Source organism: Nyctereutes procyonoides, unplaced genomic scaffold, assembly GCF_905146905.1.
Source record: "Nyctereutes procyonoides isolate TBG_1078 unplaced genomic scaffold, NYPRO_anot_genome, whole genome shotgun sequence".
In the NCBI taxonomy this organism is placed as follows: Eukaryota; Metazoa; Chordata; class Mammalia; order Carnivora; family Canidae; genus Nyctereutes; species Nyctereutes procyonoides.
The window spans coordinates 10,005,610-10,026,675 of NW_026575139.1; the positions used below are offsets into that span (position 1 = coordinate 10,005,610).

A 21,066-nucleotide genomic window follows, 5' to 3' on the forward strand; every position below is an offset into this window, starting at 1 on the left:
TTGCCAACACTTGTCTTCTGTTTTATTGATAATCAATAAAATATCACTCCTAATAGGAGTGAGGTGATATCTCATTGTGGTTTAATGATTTGCATTTCCCTAATAATTAGTGATATGTTTTCATGTGCTTATTTGGTGATCCATGTATCTTCTTTGGAGAAATATCTATTTAAGACCCTTTCCCATTTTTTAATGGGTTTGTTTTGGGTTTTTTTTGGGGGGGGGGTTATTGAGTTGTAGGAATTCTCTATGCATTCTGGATATTAATCTCTTATGAAATATATAGCATGCAAATATTTTCTCTCATTTTGTGAGGTTATAGTTCACTTTCAAAAACAAGGCTGACCAAAAGAAAATTGAAGGCCCTTTCCAGCTCCATAACTCTGACATCTCTGCCTTAATAAATATGTTTAATGAAACATAGTTTTGCTTTTGTTTAATAAATTGCTGCTATAAACACTTGTTTTCTGTTATTGGAATGACTGAGGTTTGTGGTGCTGGGTGGAGATCCTCTGCCTCTATATTAGATGGCCCCAGAGGACACATATGAGCCTAGTTCATGGCTTTCTGAACTCCCTTCCAATCTGGTCTCACCTTTTGAAGAGATCTTCAAACAGCAAGGGTCTATTGCTGACTCTGCTTCTCACTTAACTGTTCACAGTTGCCTTTTGTTTTGTTCTTAAAATGTATCCAAGGATACAATTGAAGATTTACAAAGTAATCCTGGCTCTTTCACTTAGTATCTCTGAGACCTTGGGCAAGTTACTAACTTCTCAGCCTCATCAGTAAAAGTTACTGGGAGATGTTAGTATATATGTGAAGCTCTAAGAACAGAGTCTGGCATGTATTAAAACCTCAATAAGGGGATCCCTGGGTGGCTCAATAGTTTAGCACCTACCTTTGGCCCAGGGAGTAATCCTGGAGTCCCGGGGTCAAGTCCCACATGGGGCTCCCTGCATGGAGCCTGCTTCTCCCTCTGCCTGTGTCTCTGCCTCTCTCTCTCTGTGTCTCATGAATAAACAAAAAATATATATTTTTTTAAAGAATAAAACTTCAATAAATATGAGTTGTTATATTGGGTAAAACATGCTTGGGGAATGAGGTGGACATAAAAAGTCTTACACTTCTAACGTAGGTTTTAGGAATTTTTTTCTTTTTAAACTTTGCCTTATTTCTAGCTCTGGAAGTGTGAGACTTGTCTGTAGGGGTGTCCATTCAAACCACTTGGCCCCACTAGACCCAGGCTATACATGTTCTGGCATCTTGTCTGATTTGTACCCCCTTTTCACTCTCAAGCATCCTGGTGTGATGGTATGTTATATGATGACCTTAGATTTAATAGGACTGAAGGTTTACCATAGGTTTGTATTTCTCTTTCATTATGAATTGTTTTTTATATTCATATGTGCCCCACATTCCTATCTTTCTATTAACCATAGTTAATAATCAGTCTAGGAAGAAAACGTGTTTAAAACGCAAAATCCAATTGCCTCCCCACCCCCTATACACTAACATTTAATATAAAAATTACTCCCTTCCCCATCCTCATTTTCCAAACCAGTAAGTCATACAACTTCATTGAATTTTAGGAACTCTATGTCAACTTTTTATTTTACAGATGCTGAGACCCATACATCTCAGTTTTAGGATTCATAGAAGTTAAATGTGACTTATCCCATGTACGTGATACATTAGTGACAAGATTACACTATCCCAGGACGCTTGATGTCGATTGTTCTCTCTACTGAGTAAAACAATAAAAAGTGTTTTTATGGCAAAGATTAAGGTTTTCCAAAGTGTATCATATAAGCACATTCCTTTAATGCTCTGTGGGGCAAAGGGCCTCCCTTAGATGATGCCAAATACTTCCTCTTGGAGGTTCACAATACACCTTAGCACTTTAAAGATGCTAAAACATTCTGGAGTAAAGAGACCTATCAGTTTTTGTTTAATCCTGCATTTTCCGGACCTTGGGTAAACTTTGGAAATGTTGGTCTAAGGGTTTTTTGAAAGGCAGAGAGGTTGATGTTTTGTTTTGTTTTGTTTTTTTCTAAAAATATTTCCATGGGATTGTTAATTCTGTTGCCTTTGGTATCATTTCTCCCCCAGCCCATCACTTGGGGGGGGGAATCTGCTATAATCACTGAAACTTGTTTTAAGCCAGTTAGATCATTTGATTGAGATTGGTCATATTAACAGAGGGATCTCTCATAGAATGGTGATTCTAAATCACCATTTATCAGCTTTCTAGGGCCATTTGCATCCTGAGCCCTCTCTTTTCCTTTCTTTCCCTGCCATATCATCCAAAGATTGGATTTCATCCTGATTTATATAAGAAACCGAAGTTGCTTGCCTAGAATGAAAACATCCTTGGAGAGATTTAGCTGTGACTTATTTCCAGCATCTAAAGGCAGTGGGTTAGATTAAGAACTAAATAGCTTAACACTATGTTCCATATGGTATAGGGGTTTGGTTACTTAATAAATAAAATTGTTCCCTGAGAATTTTGAGAAATACGGTTTTAGTAGTATAACTGTACAGTCAGGATTACTTCCAGGATTTGAAACTAGGGACACAAGGTGGATTTAAGAGTTATATCTAATCCTAAGAAATCTCTCCCACTAAGTCTTTCCAAGACGTATGTTTATTTTAGTATAAGAGCTCCAGTAGGAAATATGCATGTTGTCCAAAACAGTTCATCTTGAAGGGAATTCCCAATGACTAGGAGCTGCTAGGAAGAGACTCTGTCCCAAAGTCCTCAGAACATTTTTGTTTCAAGTCACCTCGCCAGAGTGAGACCCCAGCTGTCCCTGTGGTGCTAATGACAGTGGCAGTTAGCCAAACATCCTTATCTCAGCTCGTGACTTCCCTAATGCTTGCTATATGGTCTTATGTCTCCAGTGGGGTTGATGATGTTTTGTATGGTTGCTTTAGAATTTATACTTATAAAATTGAGCTTTTTTAAAAAAGAAGAAAGCAAAAAGAAAAGTGTTTTTGACATGGTTTAAATTTCAGACAGACCAGGGTAACCATTTTGTGTCCCTATAAACCTTGCAGAATTCTCAGATGAAAATAATTCTAGATGTATGTGCACACTTTGTCACAATGTGACAAAGTGAGAGTAGGAACTCTGTCCATTACTGTAGACACTGATTATTCTTAATCTGGAAGCGTGGCGCCATATTTGTTTGTTTCAGCCACATATTTTGTGCGATGTTAGTGAGTTTACTCTGTAGTCTTTAAAAATTAAAAAGCAAACCACCTGGTTGGCTCAGTTTGTTAAATGTCCTACTCGATTTCAGTTCAGGCCATGATCTGAGTTGGGAGATGGAGCCCAAAGTCAGGCTCCACACTCAGTGCGGAATCTGTTAGAGATTCTTTCTCCTTCCCCCCTGTTTGCACCCCCCCACCCAAAAGAATTAAAAAACAAACAAAATAAATATGTAACTTTAAGAAGGAGTAAAGAAGGAAATGAAAAGAGACCTACCATAGGAGGGACACTTTACCAGCACTTTTTACCCAGGTTCAAAGCTCATCTTTTTAATCCTTTTTTCTCTCATTTTAGTAAAAGGCTTTTGTTTTACATAATTTTTTGTTCTGTATTTTTCTTAATTTCTTAAAATATTTTCTTAATATATTTTCTTAATCTCAAATAAATTTGAGAAAGAATTCTCTGTGCTGTTTTTGTTTTAACTACAAATTTTCAGTGATAAAAGGATTTGACTTGTAAATGAAGCCACAAACTTGGCTTCCAGGACCCCAGTTTCTTCTAAAGAACTACTAAACGTACCTGATAGAACCTTAAAACTTTTAAGAAGCTCAATTTGAAAACTAAGATTTATTAGACTTACTGTTTAAGTTTGAACTGAAATTAACACAGGCAGATTTAATTTCTGTTTTATAAGAATTGACAATATTAACTATAATGATAAATTTTTTTTAAGTTGACAGTGTTCAAAATTACCCCAAAAAGCAGCTTTTTTTTTTTACATTTCTAATATTTAAGAATAGAAAACTGTATTTACTTACACTAAGCATCAGACTTTTAAAAAAAAAACTGACTTTGGTGGAAGAAATAATTTTGACAATTTAATGTTTACAAAAATAATACATTAAACTCTTTGGGTTCCTCACTGGTTATTTCTTATAGAATGCACTATCACATCTCTGTCTACTCATAGCCTTTCTGACTTCAGTAGCAGGCACCCAGAGTAAAAAGTTGAATGACATGCTGTGTTTTCCTTGGTAGGTAGGTGAATTTCAACTAGGAAATTTGTTTGTGTGAGTGTATGATTTGATTGGATCATACATTTACCTCCACTTTGCACAATACTCACTTTGTAGAAGGTACCCAGTCTTGAACACTATAGGTAGATCATTCTATGCTTAAATTTTCATATTTATAGTGGAAAAAGTTGAAGGAAGCGCAGATGTTAACAGTGATTTTCTTTTTTTTTTTTTTTTTAATTTTTTATTTATTTATGATAGTCACATAGAATGAGAGAAAGAGAGGCAGAGACACAGGCAGAGGGAGAAGCAGGCTCCATGCACCGGGAGCCCGACGTGGGATTCGATCCCGGGTCTCCAGGATCGCGCCCTGGGCCAAAGGCAGGCGCCAAACCGCTGCGCCACCCAGGGATCCCAACAGTGATTTTCTTAAACTTGAATTCCTATGGTTATGCTATATCGGTAACAGAGATAAAAAATTTCAAGAATCTTGACACACTTCTGTTTTCTAGCAGATTTTTTGTGATTTTGCTTGTGTGTGTTTAACTCTATTTGTTAAATCATTTCATCCTTCATTTTGAGACTAGATTATGTCCTGATTGGTTTCATAATAATTCCAATAATAGATTTTAAATTGTGTTTTCTCTTAAAACCATTATCCCTTTTAGTCAGATAAACTTTATATATCCTGATGCTATACCAATACAGTATTCTTATTAACCCTGTTCTCTAATCTTAGAGTGTTTTGTTTTTGTGCATATATCTTTTGCTGGTAGTTCTGATAGTTAAGGTTCCATGGTATGGAATTTACTCTATAATTGTTCAAATTGTCTCTTACTGGTACTGCCTTGTCTGTGTTAAGTCTAATATCAGGTAATAGAAAGCAGTATTTTAATTTTAGGGGTTCATGAAGAGGATAACCTCTAATATCAACCTCTTTAATATATATAAATTGCTTAGAATGTTAGATTATAATGACTGGCAGTTGCCTCTAAGAAGTAAGAAAAAAAATTGAAAAATTTTTTAGTCCTCTAAATACTTTTCCCTGTAATTTGAAATATCTTTCCATAATTATATATTTAAATTAGTCTGATTTGTTACTTTTCACTGCCTTAGAAAGTATGTAATTGGTACATTTTATGGTTCAAAATTGCAGCTAACACTGATTCATAATTCAAGCTTAACTATTTGTTTACATTTTCTGAAATTTTTACATGTGAATTTGACAGCCTGTCATTTGCAAATAAAAGCAGTTTTCAGTAGCCTGCTTTTTTTTTTAACTGTGTAATTTGAAATACATTTGAAAAAATGAATAAAATTATTTTTGTTTCATATCAAGAAATGGATGAAAAGAGGCTGCTGGATCCAGGGTTGAAAGTTCGTAAAGGCCTCTGGGATTACACTCTGAAGAACCAGCAGATGGAATGCCTGAGTGACTGAAGAAAATGGGTGCTAATGCATCTAACTATCCTCATTCATGTTCCCCGAGGGTAGGGGGAAATTCTCAAGCCCAACAGACTTTTATAGGTAACTGTTTCCGTTTTTCTAATTTCACTTGCTTTTGTGAATATTATAAATAGAATATGTTTTCAGTGGCCTTTCTGGATGAAACTGTGAAAAAGTTATTATAGATAATAATTCTGCAACATCCAGATTTTTTCCGAAACAAATGTAAATCTGGCTTGTATGATTTTTATTCTGACCAAGCTGCTATAGCACCATTGATCTTTTCTTCGGTGTCTTAACCATTATTGCCATTGCCCTCGGAAAACTGGCAATCTCCATTGGTGTAAAAATAGTGAAAACAGGACATCCTTATGTCCTGGTCCATTTATTTTCTCTAGTACAAACCACTGCTAGTTTTAAAAAAAAAAAGTCACAATTATATACAAATAGTATTCTTAATTTACAGATCTGTTTAACTCTCATTTCCTAAAGATCCATGATTAAAATCTGTTAGTATCTGGTTTTCGATAGCCAGAGAACCAAAAGCATTTTGTCAACTAAAGAATAAACTGTCAGTCTCTATTTCTTATTTAATATAGAAGGGAGTTATTTGAAATTTTATAGAAATAAAAGTCAGTTTTATTTGAATGGTTCAGGAATGTCTGTTTATAAAAATTTTAGCATGAAATATGTGTTAAAGTGACGTTGAAAATAAATGTTGAGTACAAACATTTTCATTTGTTTGATTTCCTTCTTAGGGACATCATCCTACTCTCAGCAAGGCTATGGTTGTGAATCAAAATTATATAGCCTTGACCATGGCCATGAGAAACCACAAGACAAAAAAAAGAGAACCTCTGGCCTTGCCACCCTCAAAAAGAAGTTTATCAAGCGTCGAAAATCTAATAGGTCTGCCGATCATGCCAAGCAGATGCGAGAACTCCTCTCTGGGTGGGATGTTAGAGATGTTAATGCTTTAGTGGAGGAATATGAGGGAACTTCAGCCTTAAAGGAGCTTTCTCTACAAGCCAGTTTGGCTAGACCAGAAGCTCGGACATTGCAGAAAGATATGGCCGATCTTTATGAGTACAAGTATTGTACTGATGTAGACTTAATATTTCAAGAAACTTGTTTTCCTGTTCATCGTGCCATTTTGGCGGCAAGGTGTCCGTTTTTTAAAACACTGCTTTCTTCCTCACCGGAGTATGGGGCAGAGATCATTATGGACATCAATACAGCTGGTATAGACATGCCCATGTTTTCTGCTTTGCTACACTACCTTTATACAGGAGATTTCGGAATGGAGGACTCAAGGTTTCAAAATGTTGATATCCTCGTTCAGCTTAGTGAAGAATTTGGAACACCAAATTCCCTTGATGTAGATATGCGTGGACTTTTTGATTACATGTGTTATTATGATGTTGTCCTTAGTTTTTCTTCAGACTCTGAACTGGTTGAAGCTTTTGGTGGAAATCAGAACTGTTTAGATGAAGAGCTCAAAGCTCACAAGGCTATTATTTCAGCACGGTCCCCATTTTTTCGGAATTTATTACAAAGGAGGATACGGACTGGTGAAGAAATCACAGACCGAACTTTGAGGACTCCCACAAGAATTATATTAGATGAGTCTATTATACCAAAAAAATATGCGAAAGTTATATTACACTGTATGTATACTGATATGGTGGACCTTTCCGTCTTGCACTGTAGCCCCTCTGTGGGGAGTCTCAGTGAGGTTCAGGCTCTCGTCGCAGGGAAGCCAAACATGACCAGGGCAGAAGAAGCCATGGAACTTTACCACATAGCACTGTTCTTGGAATTTAACATGCTTGCACAAGGTATGAAATTCTGGCTTTTAATTTTGATTTCTAGAATTACATAATTGTTTTCCAAATTCAAAACACAGCCAGTAGGTTCCATGATTTGGCTGTTTGGGATGTGCCAGGGTGTTATTTTGAATCTGTAGTTATGAAATCTGAGAAACAATTGAAAGTCAGTATTAATATGTGTGTTCATTTAGTACTAAAACTAAGCATTCAAAACTGCTAAGAGCAATAGATGAGATGAGAGACTCTTAATTCTCTAATGTAAGACAGTTGGGATATCTAACTACCACCTGCACTGTCTGCACTCAAGCTTTGAACTAGCCTCGTTTCCCAGATTTCATGGTTATTCTTGATTTATGACTCCTGAGATAACTTGGGTTGTCATTTTTATACTCTGTAACTTACTGATGTTTAAATGTTCAGAAAGAGAATGAAAATTCCTTCCAAAAATGAAAATAGTCACATTTGGATACAAGTTTATTTGAACCAAAGAATTAGGCAGTTTCTGATTTAAATTTTTAGGCATTATGTATCTTCTTTTCAAGCTTAATTTGTACATTAAGCAACAGCCTCCAGTGGGTAAGGCAAGGTCAGTGCTAGACTCGAGCCTTCTTTGTTTAATCTAAACTAAAACTTTAGGTTATGAAAGCACATTTCTGGGGCTATAGGCAAATAAATACATGAAGATAACATTAAAAGAATTATGTATCTATTGGTAAACATTAGAATCTTAACTTATCAGAGCTGGAAAGAGACCTTCCACACAGAGCAAAGGGAATTTGTGGTCTTGAAAGAATGCATTCTTTGCTTTCTGTGGCCATATGTTAAAAGAAAACAAGCTATATGACATGAAATTACTTAAGAAATTTAACAATGAGTATTTCCTAAAAGAACATTAGAAGTTGCCAATTAAAAGAAAATGTTGGGATGCCTGGGTGGCTCAGTAGTTGAGCATCTACCTTCGGTTCAAGGTGTGATCCCGGGATTCGGGATCAAGTCTCACTGTCGGGCTCCCTATGGGGAGCCTGCTTCTCCCTCTGCCTATGTCTCTCATGAATAAATAAATCTTTTAAAAAAATAAATATAATTAAAAGAAAATGTTAATGTCTATGGCAAAAGACAGGAATTTAATGAAATAAGGAATCATGAAAGCTACATTTTTCTAACTTGAAAATAAAAATGTGTGTTGTATGGCTCAACCAACAAATTAATAGGACTTTGAGAAATAAAAGCCCCAGCTAAATTGCAGTAATTAATTTCATGAGAGGAATTATACAGAAGGTATTGATAAACCTGAGTAGAAAAGGTTGAGATTTCTGTTACATAAAGGATCTTTTAAAATCTTATTTTAGGGGCAGCCCGGGTGGCTCAGCGGTTTAGTGCCACCTTCAGTGCGGGGCCTCATCCTGGGGACCTGGGATCGAGTCCCACGTAGGGCTCCCTGCATGGAGCCTGCTTCTCCCTCTGCCTGTGTCTCTGCCTCTCTCTCTCTCTCTCTCTCTCTCTCTCTCTCTGTGTGTGTCTCTCATGAATAAATAAATTTTTAAAATCTTAAAAAAATTATTTTACCATGATATTTCTAGTGATAGTACTAATTTAGTTTTGTTACCACAATCAAAGTGTTGTTAAAATATTTTTATTTAAAACAAGAATCATTACATTGATGATAGTAGTCTATTTTGATGTCAGACTATAGGAAAATAATGTTACCAAAATAACCTAGCAGCTTGACCTACCACTATTTTATTTCTGTGAAACCAAATTCATCAGAAAATTTGAAGGTTGCGACGTTGCCTAAAAGGTGTAATAACATCTATTTTCTCAAATTGGCTTTGTTTTTTGACATGTTTAAATAATAAGAAACCAAAGTGTATTGTATACACTTTTCCTGTTTTTAAAAAACAGGAAAACATCCCTTAATACACTTCTTTGGGAGTTTGTTGTTTTAAGTTTTAAATGAAAAGTAAAATTGTGAGCCTGCTCTTGTATCTTAGGTAATACTTGATCTAGAATTCTTTTTATGTTACATGAGTTTAAATATTTTTTTATGATTTAGCTAGAAATTATATTTTTTGAGTACATTTAAAGATATAAAACAACACTCCTTGTATTACCGTAGTTTTGGTTACTGTAAAAACTGTATGTATATTCCCTTAATATACACATGGTTCTCTGTTTCATTATTCAAAATACAGAGTTTAGGTTATTTGGTGTTTTGATTTTTGATTGTAGGCCTTATGTAGGCCTTATGTTTCCCCCCATGACCATAATACTGTTCATATTAGTGTTTATAACAGACCATACCTGCAGCATAATTTTTACCCCATTTCTCTGGGAAGAAGAATATTCGGTCACTTGGAGAGGAATTTTATACTATGAAGTTTAGAAGCTCAGCTCAGGCTCTGAAACCAGACAAACTGGATTTGAATCCTTCACTACCAACTTTTAATGTGCTTGACCTCAGAGCAAGTCACCCTTTCTAAGCTTCTGTTTTCTTGTCTATAAAATAAGAATAGTAACCCTTGAAGTAGGATTGTGAGAATTAAAGGAAATGATGTATGTTAAGTGATCTGACTGGCACCTGATGCAAAGTTAGCATTCAATAAATATTAGCTGCTAAATGATAGTCTTCAGAACACATTTCAGTTTTATAATTCTATTGATTAAACTTAATACTCAGCATATTTCACAGATTTTTACTGTTATTACTAATTTTAAAACTTTCTTATAATTTTATCACTAGTGAGATGGTACATGCCACTTATCAAACTATTGTAAATATCTGGCTATTTGGTTTTTCTCAGCAGGAGTTCTACAAGTAGATTAAGCCTGTAGTACTCTGAGACATCTATTATATATAATGAATTAGCATCTCTCTGATGCATCCAGCATGGTGATAGTTATGTACCATTTTGGAGAGAATTAAGAAAATAATCACTAAAATCATCTGTGTTCTATGATGCAGACAAGGGCTTAACTTCCAGTTTAGAGATGCTGTGAGACTAGCCTGTTGGGCAGTGTGAAGCTGGGACCTTATTGTTCTCATCTTTGTGTCCCCTATGCTGAATAGTGGGCATTCAGTAAATGATTCTGAATTAATGATGGTTACTTTTTATCCCTAAACAGATTTAACTTCCAAAGTTAAAGCCCAGTTTTAGAAGGAAACAAATTCTGTCAAGGGAGGCTGGGGACCTTGAGACTAAATATGTCCTTCAAGACAGAGAGGTGATTTAATAGTTTCAAGAGCATTGTAAAAAGAAGTGATAATAGGCAGACAGCCAAAATGGTTTGGATCAAAGGACAGATTCCTGACCTACACTGAGAATTCGTTTTATTCAGACAAGTAGGCAGTCACATTAGGGAGGTCAATCAATAGGTAATGGAGAGGCCTCAACTTCTGGCATTTTAGGATAAGCTTTAATTTCATTTGATTTCCTACATACCAGATTAAATATAAGTTTATTTCTGGCTCCTCCAAAGCCCTAATGGTATAGTAAAGAACTAAAGTAAATATAAACCCTTAAGGACAAATATATCCAAGAAGAAAACAACAGTGGAGAAATACTGAAATTTTTAGAAGCCAGAAAGTAGATAAGGACTTATCACTGGCTTAACACAGAGGAGAACTCTAGAGCCTATAGAGGGAGCCACTGAGGATGAGAGGCAGTTCACAGTACTTAGTACACTGGAAAGAAGGAATAAGTGTAGCAAAATAACTGAAAAGAGAGATTTGATAAGTCTGAATACTGACTGGATCAACCCCTTCCTCCACTCTGGAATTCACCTTTATAGGTGGTGTCAGAAAGGAATGAGATTTTGTTTTCCCCGTATAGTGAGCTGGTTTTCTGAATACCCTCTATTTAACAATCCATATTCTCCTTTGTTTTGTGCTTTTTTTTAAAGTTCCCCAGTATGTATGGGTCAGTACTTTTTCCATTTTGTTTCAATAGCCTGTCTGTCCCTCCATCAGTATCACGTGTGCAAGGTGGCAAATCCTAACCTGCCCCTTTAATTCCCTTCTCTACCACTGCTCCTCCTCCCCCCAACCCCGCCCATAGCAACCAAACACAAGAGACCTTGAGATTTATTTTCTAAAGAAATTGAACTAGAGAGATTTCAAATCTGGAAATAGCTACAAAGAAGGAGAGTGGAGGTGTGGGGTAAAGCACAAGGTTAAAATCTGAATTTATGTGAAAACTTACAAAGTAAATGGCAAAATCTTTCCCCTTCCTCTGCTCTAGTTCACGCCAGGCAGATACAAGATAAAAAATTGAAACTTTAGAAATAGCGAACAGCCCAAGGGTATATAGACTGGTGGAGACTGATATGGTGGAGTTCCATGAAGAAGTTTATGCTCAGGAGTTACATGGTGACAAAACCAGTTTGCCTTCCAGTTTTTCCACAGAGAAGACCATAGTCAGCAGTCCTGCTTTTGCAACAGAGCTTCCACACAGTAGTTGAGTGCTTCATTCTTAGATATGAAAACCCATCTAAGGCTCACTGGACTTTTGAAAAAAGCTTCCAAATTGAGACAGAGGTCAGAACAAAAAGAACAAAGTGTTAGCAGAAACCTTGAAGAAAGCAGAAGAGAACTTCAGCAAAAGCAAAAATGCCCTTATGTTAGAGAGCTGTTGCATCAATGAGATATAAGTAGGATGCTGTAAGAGTAAAGACAGGAGCTCTTGGAAATAAGGTAGCAGAAATGAAAAATAGAAGAATTGAAAGATATAATTGAAGAAATCTATAAAGTAAAACAACAGAGATGGACAGCAAAGTATAGTATTGGTCCAGAAGGTATAACAATTTAACAAATGGTGGTCTTAGAAACACACCAGAGAAAATGGAAGAGCAGCAGTATCTAAGGAGTAATATAAGAAATACTGTTAAAGCTAAAGGAATTTATTAAAAGTTTCATCCTGGGGTGCCTGGGTGGCTCAATCAGCTAAGCCTCCAACTCTTGATCTCAGCTTGAATCTTGCTCTTGGGGTTGTGAGTTCAAGCCATGTGTTGGGATCCGTGCTGGGCTTCTACTAAAAAAAAAAAAAAAGGAAGGGAGGGAGGAAGGAAGGAAGGAAGGAAAAGAAAAGAAAAGAAAGCTTATCCCTTCCCTAGGGAACCGTAGAGAAAAAGAGAAGATTCTAAAATTAGATTTTAGAGAGGAAAAGAGAGGAAAAAATTAGATTCCATACAAAGAAACAGGACTCCAAACAGTATTGAACTTTTCAATAGCACCAGCTAAACACTCTAGTACAGTGGCATAGTGCCTTTAAAAAGCCGGTGGAAAATTATTTTCAACGCAAAATTCTATTTAGCCAAACTGTCAGTCAAGTGTAAGGCTAGATAAAGGCATTTTTTTCAGTCTTGCCTCAAAGAACTGATCTCCCCTGCTGCCCTACTGAGGAAGTTACTAAGGATGTGTTCCACTAATTGATGAAATCTGAGATCCAGGAAATGGCATCAAACACAGAAAATAAGAAAGGGAAATCTTAAGTATTCGCTGTATAATAGGTCTAGTAGGCATCATGTCTAGACTGGACCAGGAGGGCCAAAGACTGCAGAAACATTAAATGACAAGGGCCATTGAAAGAGATTTCATTTATCTTATGATACTTTTATAAAGAATTAACAAGAGTTAAGAAAATGAAGCAAGTGGGAAAAGAAAAAAATTAAAACTCTAAGAAAAATTTAAAGTTACACATGGAAGAAAATATGATTCTGGTACACTGCTTGGCTCAGCAGTAATCAGTATTTAAATAAGGACACTGAATATTGATTTAATAAAAATTATAATACAGAGAGGTGAATACCAGAAGAAACAACTAAGAATTGAGAGTAGTTGCCTCTGAGGAGCAGGACTGGGAGTAGAAAAGAGAGAGGAGAGGGTTTTGTTTTTAGAATAAGTTTTTTGTTACTACTAGCTACAGTACTTTTTAGATTATGAGCATATACTGCTTTGATTACAAAATTAATTTTTAATACAATAAAGATATTAATGACATCTGTGCTCAGAAGAACCAGAGAGACCTAGATAGAATAGGCCCTAATTCTGAAGAACTGGGGGATTTGTCATATGTATCAATAATGTTAACTAATAAGATCATGCTTATCATTTTAGGTTACAAAGGGCTTTTACTTTCTCATTTGGTTGCCCTGACAACCTGAGTATGGTGGGGCACAGAGATGAATAACTAGCCTTTTCTTGAGATTGTGAATGATAAGGTTGTGACTCATACCAGCCCCTCTGACCCCAACCCCAGAAATGTGGGCATTTTGAGAGAGGGGAGCAATTTCCAGGGCTGAAGGTGGGAAGCCACTGTGACCTAGTTGTAAGAATGAAATAGCAGACTAGTGATTGAAGCATCAATTCAAGAGTCTCAGCCATGAGCCTGGTTTGTGCTGAACCACTTGGGCAGGAATATTTGAGGCAAATGTGGGCCCAGCTAAGAGGTTTTAAAAACAGGGGGAGGAGGGACAGGGAGTGGGTAGGGGCCTGAGTAGGTCACCACTCAGACTGCTTCAGAACACTTAACCAAGAACAGAGGGCTTTGTATTGAGTAGGCCATTCTTTCCTGAATAGATGAGTGTTCTTGTATCAGTTATTTGACTTTTTTGGCTGCCAGCATTACAACCTTCCTAGTTTTGAGAAATTCCTCACTGTAGAGGTCTTGTTGGACGGCAGAGCCCTACCCCCAGCGTAAAAACTCAAAAGGTTACATACTTGGTTTCTCAGCCTCTCAGTGGTTAATGTTTAAGCACATGACTTAGGCTTTTTGAGTTAGGAACTGATAGGACAGGAAAGCAGGGACTGTAGAGAACTCTTTCTGTAAGCAGGGTGGAAGCAGCAACATCTTGTGGGAAAGGAGAGAGGTCAGTGGCAGTGATTCCACTGACAGCGTCCACCATCTGTACACCGAGCAGGAACTGTGTGGCTAGGGACCCAGGATAAGCTCTTTTCCTGACGTAAGCCTCACTGAACAGCCTTTCTCTGCTCTTTGTTGTTTTCTGAGTCTGGTCTTCACTTTCTCAGCAACTGTGGGCTAACAGTATCCTTTCAGATAAACTCCTTTTCTGTTTAAGCCAGCTAGAGTTGTTTTCTGCAGTTGCAGCTTGAAAGCCTGGTTGAGGGATCCCTGGGTGGCGCAGCGGTTTAGCGCCTGCCTTTGGCCCAGGGCGCGATCCTGGAGACCCCAGATCGAATCCCACATCGGGCTCCCGGTGCATGGAGCCTGCTTCTCCCTCTGCCTGTGTCTCTGCCTCTCTCTCTCTCTCTGTGTGACTATCATAAATAAATAAAAATTAAAAAAAAAGAAATTAAAAAAGAAAGCCTGGTTGAAAACAGTACCTATATTAAAAAGACCAGTGTATAAAATTCCAAAATAGATGGCTAGATTGGAAAAGCCTCAAAAGAAAGTACTGACTTTCACAATGATTTTAGCATGCACTATACTGTGTAAAAAACACCTGAAAATGTGAGTACCATGATGAGAATATATACTGATTCCTAATTTTTTTTAAAGATTTAATTTATTTATTCATAAGAGACATAGAGAGAGAGAGAGGCAGAGACACAGGCAGAGGGAGAAACAGGCTCTATGCAATGAGCCCAATGTGGGACTTGATCCCAGGACTCCAGGATCACGCCCTGGGCCAAAGGCAGGCGCTAAACCACTGAGCCACCCAGGCATCCCTGACTTCTAATTTTTTGAGTAAAAATCCACTCTTTAGGAGAACTACAGGTTTTCTTATGAATTTTAACAACTCTTGGGCCTACCATATGAACTTATGTTTCCAGGCGCCTGGGTGGCTCAGTCAGTTAAGTGTCTGCCTGCAGCTCAGGTCATGATCTCCTGGGATCAGGTCCCATGTCTGCTTCTCCCTCTGCCCTACCCACCTCGTGCTCTTGCTCTTTCCCTGTCTCTTTCTCTCAAAAAAATAAAATCTTAAAAAAAAAAAACAAAAAACTTCTGTTACCTTGTCATAAATATTACTGACCTCAGAAAAAATAGCCCAGAATTAGCATCAGTATCTTCATGTATATTCCAATTTAGGACACTTTACAGTAGTATACTTTAAACTGCAGATTTTTTTCATCTTGATCAAATGTGTACTTTTCAGTCTTTGGAATATGAAAATTATTTATAATATTAGTTCTAAAGTAGACTCTGTAATGCATTGCCCATATTTTTAGTCATAGTGCATGTGATTATATTTTATTGAATTAAAAAAATCTAACAGAAACAACTGAAAGCAGTGAGTGACCTAATTTTTCCCCTAGCAACTTGGTCAGATTTCAAGAGTGTGTGTGACTTGAAACAAATGCAAAGTAGTAAAGACTAACTGTCCAGACTCACTAAGCCCTTCGTCCCTCTTCCCATCCTCTCCATTGTCCTTGTGTTGACAATCATCTTCTGTCTCAGTTCAGTTGACTTGGCAGTTCATTTTGCTTCTGTCTGTAATTGTTTCCTCTTCAGCAAATTAGTCTGAATATGCTTTCTAGAGAATAATGGAGCTAAGTTAAAGACCATTATCAACAGATCAGAATACTAAGTGAAGATTTCAGTTAACTATACAACATAGATGAAGAATTAATCTCAGTTTCAGGAATGATAATTCAGACAACTCTCAAATTATACATCTCTAGTCATAATGACACTTAGCACTTAAGAAAGTCTTTACTCAAAATTATGGGTGAGCTCTAAAGTGTAATAATATATTGCATTTTTTATTTTAGAATTTAAACCATTTTTCATATAGACTATAAACTCTTCACCCCTGACCCTCTGCTCACACGTTGCTTTTGTCTTAGCGTATCTTTGCCTTTGACCACTGAACCGCTGAGCCACTCGGGCTGCCCTGAACTCAATTTTAAGTTAAATTTCAAATAAAGGGGGATCCTTGGGTGGCTCAGCAGTTCATCGCCTGCCTTCAGCCCAGGGCATGATCCTGGAGTCCCAGGATTGAGTCCCACATCAGGCTCCCTGCATGGAGCCTGCTTCTCCCTCTGCCTGTCTCTCTCTCTCTTTCTCTCATGAATAAATAAATATTTAAAAATTTCAAATAAAGTCTTATCAACTCTTTATTTTATTGTCTATTGATATGTAATATCAGTTGAATTTAACATATTCTTGGAAGCCAGCCAAGGCTATTATTAATCTTTTGAAGCCATAAAGTTTAATATAAGGACAATTAGGAGGCTTTCTCAACAATAAGCAAAATCTTTTCTCTGTCTAAAATCCCAAGGATGCCACAGTCAAGGAAAATGATAAAACAGAAAGACTTGCTTGGTTTGGTTTGATTTTATTCCCCAGCACAAAGCATATGTTGGTTATAGTTAAGATCTGAGAGATTTAATTAGAAATTTATAGGCATTAACATAATCAGACACGTTAATTCTTTGACAATTTCTAAAGATAAGAATTGACACATCATCTGATAGCATGGTTCCAAGTTTCCAAAGTCTAAAAAATTACCAGATTCAGACTTTATTTAAACAGTGATACATAGGATTACAATTGCAGAGAACATTCAACGTTGGATGGCAAAACAAAACCATAAAAAATGGCCCCATAGAGCTTTCCCATGGTAGTAGGCTATTTGGTATAAATTCCCATTCCACTTCGATTTGATTATGGTCCCTTTTTCTCTTTGAAACACTAAGAGAAGTGGCCTAATTGTGGCCTTTTCCTGAAGACCCAACTTATTTTTGTTTTTCTGATTCTGCCTTAGTCAAATTTTGACTACTCTTATACCTTCTATTGCTAAGGAGTACAACAAACTAAGGCAATCCAAGCTGCAGGTTATTTGGGGGAAGGCATTAATGATCAAGGAAGGAAAATGATAGATGGAAGAACCTCAGCATTATACAGATATCCTGGCTTTTCAAACTCAGTATTGAGATACAGAGTTGGAAGTTTCTGCCTTAACACCAAATATTACACTTATCTCCTAAAAAGTCTAGGGTAGAAGGGACTTTGACCAGACACGGGTGTTTGTCTCCTCCTGTTTTTGAAAGTAACTAGAAGTTACTCCAAGATAGATTAGTAATGACCTTATTTAGCTATTACTGTGTGGAATACCCCACTTAATCTTTACAGTAACTCATATGATAGCTCCCATCGTTCTTCCCATCATAGAGATGTGGAAACAAATACTTATGTTGTTTCTTCCCCAGGGCCACTTCTACTGATCACAACTACTTTATATGTATATGAATGTGTGTGTGTATTTTACATGCATAACTTGTTCTGTTGTAGCATAAATAGCACCACACTATACTTATTATTGTCTTGCCTTTTTCACACCTAGCTTTGCAAAAATTATATCGATGTGTGTGGTTACTTTAATAATTTTTTGTTTTGTTTCTAAAAATATAAGATATACTAATGTTTAGATATTGAGATAATACAAATACAAAAGGTGTTTAAGAACCTTTCTGTCTCTTCCCAGTGAAAAATACTGCTAACAAATAGTATCACCCTATAAATACCTCCTAAAGACTAAGTCTGAGTTTGGAGTGTATGTAACTGACCAAAAAGTTTTGCCTCCAACTATTTTTTCATATATTAGGTGAAAAAAAAAATACCAGTTTCTATTACAAATTAACGTGGGCTAGCCTCACTAAATATATCTCTACGAAGGGAATGACTTTGATTTATTAAAAGACTTTGAGCTCTGTTTTGGTTCTCTTCACTATAACATTTTATATACCTTGTACTTAGCATTAACATGGCTATAAAACTTCTTGTATATGCTTTACATGTCATGGTACTTGAAGGTGAAATATCCACACATCTGAAAGTTGTGCCAAAAACCCAAAAACAGTTTGCACACTTACACGTCTTTGTGTCTAACCATATTCCTCTTCAACCATAACAGCATTAGACCTTTTCCAAAATGGGTTGGTTTTTAATACTGTTTCCACTGTCTGTGTTTCTTCCTAATGGAAACTTACATTGAAGAACAATGCTGAATTTTGACACTGATTCACTCAGATATTTTTAGAAGATACACGGGCATCACATTGGTTCTCTAAACCTATTGTTATTTGAGCTGGTATCTAATTGTAAGAGGTTCAGAAGAATTTCTAAACTAACCTATGATTAAATAACTTGTTACTCTAATGCATCATCTTAACTTTCAGATTGATAGTTTTTTTATATATAAATGTAAGCAGTAAAAATATTAAGTATCTAAAGTCTTCATTGGTAGGAGCCTCTCCTTCTAAAACAAGTTTTGATGTCAAATTTTTAGAGATACTAATAAGTTAAATAGAAATGGATGGATATAGTGTTATAAATCTGATAATAGGTCTGTAAACCTGAGAGAATGGTAGCTGCCTGAATCTTCAGCAAATAAAGGTGAAAATGGGATGTTATAGAGGAGAAGAAAGAAAATAACCTCTTGATTCAAATAGACCTTTTTATAGAATTAGCTCTGTGACTCCTATACTTTATCCAATTAGTACTTACTGTATGCCAGAACCTGAGATTGAAGTAATGAGTAAGATCGTCTAGTGCTAAGTACCAATAGGCAGTTACAGTATTAAGTATAGAGCAATGCTCTAGGTAGTAGGGGAGCACACAGGAAGATGAGCCTCAGACCTCAATTTAGGGAAGGGAGACCATATCAGGAGCTTCCCAGAGAAGCTGAAACTTGGAGAATGAATGGGAGTTAAAGATTGGAGATAAAGGTTAGGCAGAAGGAAAACAGGTAGAAAGGCCCAGAGATAAATAAGAGCCAGGCACTTTGGGTTGGGATGGGGGGCAGAGATAATAGAAGTGTGATGAGAAACGAAGATCCAGAGACCAGTAGGGCTGTGCATTAGAGAGCTTGGTATATACCATGTGGAGACATTGGGCTTTATCCTGAGCACAGCAAGTAATATGGCCTGATTACATATGCATTTTCTGAAAGATCTCTGGCTGAGACGGTAATCAACATGTAGACACCATGAGAAATGTTCCAGAAATAGTGGGATTTTTTTAAATACATACATCCTTTAAGCAGATACAGTCTATAAATTACTCATCAAAAGCCACTAATTCGTTTTTAAGGTTTCTTGCTATATTTATTAATTTATTTAGTAGAATTTAAGAGATAACTAACCAGTAAATACCAAAAAGTTTTCTGAAAATCAACATGGCTCTATCCCAAAACCTTTGGAGTTTTCCTATTGTAACAGAATTAAGGATACTAACTTACTATTGTGTCACAGTGGGAAAATGGTTTAAGGATGGTAAACAAACTATAGATATAAATGGGTGGGTTTTGTTTTTTAGTTAAAGGTATGCAAACCTCTGAGTTTTTCACAGTTCTGAGACTACTAGAATGTTTAAGATTTATTTTAGAGAGAGAGAGAATGTGCAAGCAAAGGGAAGGGAAGGGACAAGTAGACTGCACTGAGCGCGAAGCCAGACATGGGGCTTGATCCTAGCACCCTGAGATCATGACCTGAGCCAAAATCAAGTCAGACGCTTAACCAACTGAGCTACCCAGGCGCTCCTAGAATTGTTTTTATTTAACATTTGAATAAGTGACGTGTGAGTGGAAAGTATACAGTACTTTCAGGTCGTCAGCATTTCGGTTCCATTTATGTATGTATGTATGTATGTATTTATGTATTTATAATATTTTATTTATTTATTCATGAGAGACACAGGGAGAGAGAAAGGCAGAGACACAGGCAGAGGGAGAAGCAGGCTCCATGCAGGGAGCCCGATGCGGGACTTGATCCCGGGACCCCAGGATCAGGCCCTGGACCAAAGGCGGCACTAAACCGCTGAGCCACCCAGGGATCCCCTCTGTTCCCTTTATTATCTTTGAGTTGCTCTCCTCTCCTCCTACCCTCTCCAAGTCCCCACAGATCCTGTGCTTGCTTCTGAATTAGAATACACCAGTATAATGGTACTCAAGGAAACTTAATTACAGTAAGAGATTTTTGAGGAGTAGGGAACATTTTTTCAGATGAGGAAACAGATGAAATTTCATACATCGCACAGTAACGGGAATTGGGGTCGAGTCTCTGGTCAGTCTGACTGTTAGTATGCCACATCTCTAGTCAGATGACCTAAGAATGTGTGTTCAGTTTCAAGAAGTTTGGGTGTCCTCTTCCAGAACTCAATCCCCCTGCTTCTAGTATAGCAGAAGCTTAAATAGGTTGTCTGTGTTTAGAGAACTGACATCCCTTTCATCGTGCTGTTTTCACTTATCCCAAAAAACACTTAAGCCTAAATATTAAACATACCATATCAAATATTAATTTATGAAGTAAACATTAAAACAATATAAATATATATTCAAATAGGTATCAAGAGTTCTTAGTCTTGTCTTTTTCCTTTTATGTCTTCGAGAAATCTTTCTGTTATAATTGTCTATGTGCTTTAGCCTCTTCCTTTATGTACCAAGTTACTACAGTAACCTGTTTCCTATCTTCCTCTCTGTCCTTTCTTTTCACACAGCTTGGCAAAAGAATCAGAGTAAAGAATTCAAGCGCTCCGGATACATTTTCATACACAAGCAACATGAATCTGTGATTGCCTCTTTCCCATCAGAAAAGGAGTAGTGGGGC

At 36.8% G+C, this 21,066-nt stretch overlaps 1 protein-coding gene across 1 annotated transcript in view; it reads left to right on the forward strand.

The window, feature by feature from the left end:
* The window catches only part of BTBD7 (BTB domain containing 7), an 83,667-nt gene that overhangs the window by 25,540 nt on the left and 37,061 nt on the right, over positions 1 to 21,066 (forward strand). The window contains exons 2-3 of the mRNA XM_055304015.1: positions 5,567 to 5,754; positions 6,432 to 7,511. Of these exons, the coding sequence (XP_055159990.1) occupies positions 5,673 to 5,754; positions 6,432 to 7,511 (1,162 nt within the window). The 5' untranslated portion in view covers positions 5,567 to 5,672. The remainder of the gene's footprint in view (positions 1 to 5,566; positions 5,755 to 6,431; positions 7,512 to 21,066) is intronic.